This window comes from Phragmites australis, chromosome 2 (assembly GCF_958298935.1).
Source record: "Phragmites australis chromosome 2, lpPhrAust1.1, whole genome shotgun sequence".
NCBI lineage: Eukaryota > Viridiplantae > Streptophyta > Magnoliopsida > Poales > Poaceae > Phragmites > Phragmites australis.
The window spans coordinates 9,862,611-9,870,081 of record NC_084922.1 but is presented as its reverse complement, the minus strand read 5'-3'; the positions used below and the strand labels follow the sequence as shown (position 1 = coordinate 9,870,081).

General features: G+C 43.2%; 1 protein-coding gene across 1 annotated transcript; it reads right to left on the bottom strand.

Moving 5' to 3' along the window:
• Positions 1–2,953: 2,953 nt before the first annotated feature.
• Positions 2,954–4,593, bottom strand: LOC133898847 (metallothionein-like protein 3A). Its single transcript, XM_062339634.1, has 3 exons — positions 4,281–4,593; positions 4,048–4,092; positions 2,954–3,355 (listed from the first exon to the last, which is right to left on the bottom strand). Exons 1-3 carry the CDS (start codon positions 4,418–4,420, stop codon positions 3,259–3,261), a joined length of 282 nt encoding a protein of 93 aa, XP_062195618.1. The 5' UTR covers positions 4,421–4,593; the 3' UTR covers positions 2,954–3,258.
• Between the last annotated feature and the right edge of the window lie 2,878 nt (positions 4,594–7,471).

Here is a 7,471-nt window from a genome sequence, read left to right as displayed (position 1 = left end):
ATGCCTCATATTAGGTCTAGGAGTGGCTGCAGAGGTTCACTCCCACCGAGGGCCCAACTTTTAATGTATGTGAGTTCTGACTTGGAGCATTAGTTTACAATCTGTAATAAGTCGGCATGTATATTTGCTACTTGGGTTCCTTTAAGACTTGGCTACCTGGTTTGGTGACACCCTAACTGTAATATGTTCCGTGTCTATTTTTTTTCTTTTATTGTTGGTGTGAACCTGTTATTTGGCTTTTAATATAAGTTGAGTTAATCTCTGCTAAATATATATATGGTGGTATATGTAACCAATAATTTCGTTGAGATTTATACACGGCAACTTTTGTTAACAATGGTCGATATAGAGTATGTATATATGGATGAGTAGTTTGCCATGCGTCGCGTGATTGACGTACGGACAAGCAGGGCATGGTTACATGGTAGCTTACCTAGCAGAGCACATGGATGGGGATGAAGGTCCGGCCGGCCGCTCTGATTGGATCTGGAAGCTGCAGCAGGTGACATCCAATTCCAACCACCGGCCGGCCGGTGGCCCTCTCGCCCAACCACGCAAACGCATATGATTAATGCCGGCGAGCTACCATTCACCGGAGAGATTGATTAAGCTAGTACCTCGCACATTCTTCACTCATATATACATCGACCCCAGTTCGCATCGAGACGACCCGGGTTACGACATTCCAATGAGAAGATTGTATTTGAATTTGAAGGTACGTGCTCTTGCATGGATGCGTTTATGTACCCACAATGGCCACACCTGAACCTCTTTCGTGCCATGCATGGTACCAGGCTAGCTAGTATAGGCTACCAGCATATATTCAGCATGCAAGTGATCGATCGATGCAACGAATCTTGCGAGCAGGGCTTGCACATGGAGGCCAGGGGGCCGTGTTTTGGGCACTCCGTTCGGCCAGCCTCTCATCTTCTCTCTTTGTCTTTGCACGACGTGGTTCTGCGGCTTCTTGTCCACTTGGTTATATAGTCGTATCACATGTCATGGCTCGCCCGTGCCTGCAGCTCTCTTCTTGACGTGTACTTATAAGATTAACGTTAGCTAGTGAATCTGGAGGAAGAAGACAATGAGAAGAAGAAGAGACAAAACCCGAGTGGAAGGAGTCTGCAGCAGCGATGAGTGAGAACAGAGCGTGCGACGACTCGACACCGATATGTCCCGTTTGGATGTTTTTTTCCTGCTTTCCAAAAAAAAAAAAAAGGTTAGAAGATATTCAAACGGCTGTTTTTTTTTTACTTATGGTGTTTTTGGCTGGTTGAAAAAATGGTTGTGACTAAAATTAAAAACAGGTTTTGATTGGCCTTTTTTACTTTATGTGCTAAGAAACTACAAATTAATTATAAAAATCAACAAACAAAATGAGTTGCTTCTGACTTTAGTTTTTGATAGCTTTTGACTAGCTGAAAAAGCAGTTATGATTGAAATAAACTAAAAACAGAGAATCAAGTTCTAGCTTAACTTTTCTAACTTCTAAGTGTATAAAAAGTAAAAATTTATTATAAAAACCAAATATTAAAATTCAACATCTAAATTTCGAAGCTATAGCCTATATGTATGCTAGCTTCATACGGCCGCTTTGGGGCACGAGCAGGCCTGCTGCATGCCATCGCCTCCGAATCGGTGTCGATTATTATCACTGTCGTCACGCCGAGGAGGCTCCGATCCGGCGAGGAGACAAAGCACGAGAACACGTACGAGAGGGGGCTCCGATCCTCTCGTCACGCCGCGTGCAGTGCAGAGTCGGAGAGGATCAGAGGAGCTCACATGCATGCAATGGAGCAGCTAGAGCTAGCGGCCCCTTCCATGAAACTGTGTGCCTGGCCTCAAAAGCTGCCCTATTTCGCCGTCTAGCGCCCTTCCTGTACGTACGTGTGACTCTCTCTCTCTCTCTCGCCCCGCAATAAATTTGCACTACAGTCTACAGCAGTGGAGTAAAATCCAGATGCGTGCACATGCGTATAAGTACACCTGGTCCGATGCTGTTGGCCGTAGATCATTAGACTATCTTCGGTTCTTGAAGGGATCAAAATATTTTTTATGAAGAAATTTTTTTCTTTAGCGCTTTAATAATATTTTTTACGATTTTTATTATAAGGAGATTCTTAAGATTATTTTTTTTACGAGATTCACTTTTTTTCACAAATTTTTTTTAAAAAACTATCAGAGATAAGAGAAAATAAACAAAATAAAAACGTGAAGAAAAATCAGAAGGGATTGGCTGTAATAAAAACTACTACCTGGTTGTTTTTTAGATGTAGTTTTACATCTTGTCATATACTAGAACAAAGTCATAGTTAATTTTTCACCCTGACACGTTTAGCCCTCCTAATTGCTGAAACATATCCCATCCATCACACTTATTTAACCGGACGTATTTTCTAATAGCTTTTACTGACGTCTTTTTAGTAAAACATCACATAGCAAATAGAAAATGACATCTACTTAAAAATAAAAAATAGATTCCCTACCCCATCTATTTAAAAACGGAGTTATTACTCTAAGTAAAAAACCTTTTGCGCCGTAGGGTCAAGGTCGAGATGGACAACCCAGGCTACAGTATAAATTCAGCAGTCATTTCCCCTTCGTATTTTTTTTTTCCATCCATGAATTTTGGGTCATATCTTTGGTGGACCACCGTGCTGAGCACGCGTGCAGCCCATAAACATTTGGGCCACAAAAAAGGTCTACACCTCATCCCTCGTAAATGTCATTGATCTGATAGTGGGCTGACTGATAAACTAGGATTATAATTTCGAAATGAAACAAAAAGGTTGGATCGAACTCAAATTTTCCTGAGGTGCATGTGCCGACTATTTAGATCGGTCTAGTGTTCTTCTCCAAAAATCACAGATATGCATGGTTTTTTTTAGGTAAACCATGCATATCTGTCACACTAGAGGCTGGTGATCAATGAAATAAGTTACTGCGCGATAAGTAGACGCAAATCTACATGCTTTACCAGTCAAACCACACGATACATTTCATTCCACATGACAGAGATACGACACATGACACAGCGACACGTACGGGGACACATACGCCCTGAAGCTAGGTAGCCACACGTACATATATAGCAGCCAGGTCGCTACAGGCCGCTTCACATGACGTACTCTTATCGACGTACCAGGCCCGGCCTTACGTACGCCGTACGGCAGGGACACGTACGCACGTACGTACATACGACGCACGTGTGGTAGTTTATTTATACGACGACGCGACGCAAGGACGATGGAGGCTTCTTCACTTGCCGCAGGTGCAGTTGGTGCAGGAGCAGCTGGAGCCGCACTTGCAGCCGTCGTTCTCCGCGGTGACCGCCTCCTCACGGCGCTCGAAGCGGCTGCATCAGAGCACGTGAAACCGCCCATCAGATTAATGAAATAACCAACGAGTTAAAAAAAAGGCGCTGGCACTAGAAAAGTACGCTTGGAGTACATACGGTGTGTATGCAATATATATAGGGCAAAAACATACGGTGAGTTAGTGAGTATATACGTGCGTACGTACGGTTCTTCATGCATGATGATCGCTTAAAATTTTCGGTTAACTCGTGCAAAGCCTCGGTTTATGAAGTATGTATATACAGAGGAGGGTCTAAAGATGTAAATTAATTAACTTAATGATAACCATCGATCATTCTTAATTCAATCAATAACACTAGTTTTTTTTTTTTAAAAAAAATGCTCCTTGAGGCAAATCCACCTAGGGCTGGGAGAGGAGCTCCAGTCCTCTACTGCTTCATAATCAAGGAAAGCCCCCTTACAAATTTTTTTTGTTATAGATAAGGGAGAGAAAGTAGAAAAGAGGGAGGAAGAAAGAGAGATGGATGAACCTTAAACCTGGTTTCTCTGTATATACCACTGTGTATATATTTATATGACTAGCCGTCTAAGATTTTGAGATTAGAGATTATTTTATTTTCTGGTTCGAAAATGCTACTCTCAGAGTTGCGAGGGTACAAGTATTCAAACTTAAAGTTTTCTGGTATATGAAGTAATCATTAAAAATCGCATGCATGTATACATGTAGTACCTCTCGGTGTCAACTACGACGACGCCATAGCTGTTTCCCTTCTTCCTGCAGATCAACCAGAGTTTAAAAATAGCATCAGCTAACGGATCCAAACCACGCAAGCATAGCCCTAGCCACTACTGCATGCATGCACACTTGAGACGAAGAGACGATGACGATGCATATATATGAACACAAGAATCTAGCTTTAACAGAGTGGCGGCAGCATGCAGAGAAGTAGATCGATCACTTACACGCACTGGGTCTTGTCAGCGCAATCGCAGTTGCCGCACTTGTCCGACATGGTTGCTGACTCGCCTAGCTTGAAGCGATCGAGCGTCGTTGATGAGAAGTGAATCGCCTTGTGCTCGTGTTGCTCTTGGTGAGGAGCCATGGCCACTGCCCGTGGTGGGTATATATAGCGGGAGGCGTAGTGAGAGCTAGCGGCCGGGAGGAATCCGGCGGAGCCGAGGGGAAGATGCCCGAGGCGGGGCGATCGATCGGGGTGGTGCCCGGCTCGCGCGCGCTTCCGCGAGCGAGAGAGCGGAGCTGACGGCACGCGCACCAAGGCCGCCACCCGCCGCACGAAAGGAATCTCTCCCGGCCATCACAGGCGTGCACGTCCGAATTTGATTCTCACATCCTCTTTATTATAATAACACGCTTTACTATAATAATATATATCTATTCTCTCTACTCTTCAGTTCAGATATTAAATCACGAAATGGATTCAGGCTTCGGTTCTTACCCATCCGTCTCCCCTGCGCGCCTAGCTTGTATGTACACGTCTTCCTTTGGTACCATGCACTACGGTGTCATGTCCAACAGAGTCTGAATTTATTATTTTTTCAAAAACTTAACAAAGCCCCGTCTGGAACGTAAGAATCTGGTAGAAATAGCTAGGCACAAATCGCACGGTAATCATCGTTCCCAACAATTCCCAAACTTGTTCCTACGGGTATGGTACTCCTCGGTGCGAGCCCGTGGCTGATACAGAATAGTTCAATAGGAGGTTTATTGACATCTCTCCTTATTTTTCTTCCTCTCCTTCATCTGTAGCAAAAAAAAATTAGAAAGCTTTCACTGACTACGAAGCAGTAGAGGCGGGAGCCTAAATCCCTTTCAGGCTCGTCAAAAGTTGAGTTGTAGATAGGCAAGGCGCGAATGGTCCAGTTCAGTTCAGCGATCTATTCATCGGAAAGCGGCCGGGATCATTGCATGGGAATGCGGCATGGTCAAATATACTGTTGTTGTACTTGTACAAGTATACCATTGGACTGCTGTATAAGGTGGCTATTTTTTTTCTTCTGTGAATGAAATTGCAGATATTTCTGCAAGAAAAGGAGGGGGGGGGGGGGGCAGTGAAGGAGATTTTGAACAAGCGAAATTGCTTCAGAAATTCATAGGATTTACTTTATGCAGTATTGATTTTTAGTATTACTTTACTCCAAAATAAGGATTCGAGTCCAACCCCTATCAAGAAGCCCTGAACGTTCTACAGTGGAGCACTATACCTGTTGATATTTTCCTCGCTCCCCTGCTGCCCTATGTGCGTCCGAGAGGATAGAGGATTGCATCTACAGTTGTGCACGCTGCTCTTGCTTTTGCTTCTGCTTGCAGGGAAGGAACAGGCAGCTAGCGAATGGTGTTCAGAAGCAACCTTCTCAAGCTGCCACAATAATTGCTCTAACAAATCCATCTCTCTCCCCGGCCGGATAGATCGGAATAATATGGTGGGCGCATATATATCTCTGGCCTTATCACCTTAATTAATTTGGTTGCTTCTGAAGATTTACAGTCCAGTCAGGAAGTCGCCGTCTCTCGCCCGTCGCCACTACACCCGGAATAAAGAGCACCATCGGTGAGTCGCCAATGGTGAATTCCCGAGCGCAGATCAAATCCAAACAAGCCGATATATGCTCCCATTGCTTGCGTCGTCTTTTAATCTGTGACGAAAGTATATATCCTCATCAACGATCAAGCAATTTCTCGAGCTTGAAGAACCATTTCTTTTCATTTATCCTCTTCTTGAAGGGTGCTAGGAACTACAGTATCTCTACTTGTCGCGGTTCTAGCTAATTCAGTAAGGCTTCATATTTGTAGTTCCCGAGAAAATCAGAGAAACACGTCCTCAAAAAAAGAAGAAAAAAGGGAACCCGAGAAACCTTTCCTGTTTTGTGATTGCACACGAAATTAAAGCAAAATGCTCATTTCAACATCGTGAGGGGAATCTCGCACGGTAGTGGTAGCACCTTGCACTCCTAATCAGACCGCACTCTCGACGAAAGGAAAATCGTCACTGATGGACACGTTTCTGTATTCTCTATCTGCTCCTTACTAAAAGATCATCATTCTTTTTTGAGAGGAAAAAGATTATCAATTGTTTTTTTTTTCCCGAACACGTATGACAATTGGGGTTTTTTTGAGACGCTGAATTTCTTCTTCCCACGAGACGGAAAAGCGTCGTGGCCCGGCCCAGACCGTAGGTGCTCGAAGTGTGTGTATAGGCCCAGTTTGTTGTTTCCATGGTCTGTTTATTTATTTATTTATTTATTTGAGAAAAATGGTCGAGTTGATTTCTCTGGTCCGACCAGAGTCCCGACGAAGCCGAGAGCCGGCCGGCCCCACTCTCTCTCAACCTCGGCGACCTACCTAGAGGCGAGCTTTTTTATTTTTACATTTCGAAAATAAAAAATTACAAAACATAGGTGCATGTTTGAAAAAATTATAAAAATAAACTCTTGTGGTCGCATGAAAATATGGTCCATCCAACAGGAGGTAGGTTCTAAAAAAAATCATACCGTGTTTCCAACAGACGACAAATTAAAGAATAAAAAATATTACGTATTGCTTGTAAAATTCAAATCACTATACAAAATTCGAAATAGTCATGAACAACTCTGAAAAAATATCGTACAGATGATACTATGATATAACTATAAAAAACTTAATTAAAATATAATTTGTACAATAAAAATGAAAAAAGACAAATTTCACAACATCGTCTACACAATACTTTGTTTTTAGAATTTTTCATAACTATTTCGATAGTATTTTGAATTTTGAGAGCACTACAATGTTATATTTTTATTTTTTAACTTGTTGTTTATTGGAAGGACGACTGGACGATAGTAGCATATTTTTATAATTTTTATTAACGGACACCTATTTTTAATTTTTTTTTGAAATATAAAAATAAAAAAATCCCTAGCGACTCCGTTGGAATTGTCCAGTCCACAGCGGTAAGATCCCCCACGTCCCCCCTGCACCAAGGGTTGCACTGTTACATGGGGCCCACGTGTCATACGTGCCGGCCCCTCCTGCAGCTGCCGCGGCAGCCCATGACGAGGTGCCGCGCCATCATCTCCTACCTACCCGCCCCCGTGATTAACTCGACACTGATCTCTCATCTTTCCGCCTGCACGCGGCGCCGCCCGCAGCTACA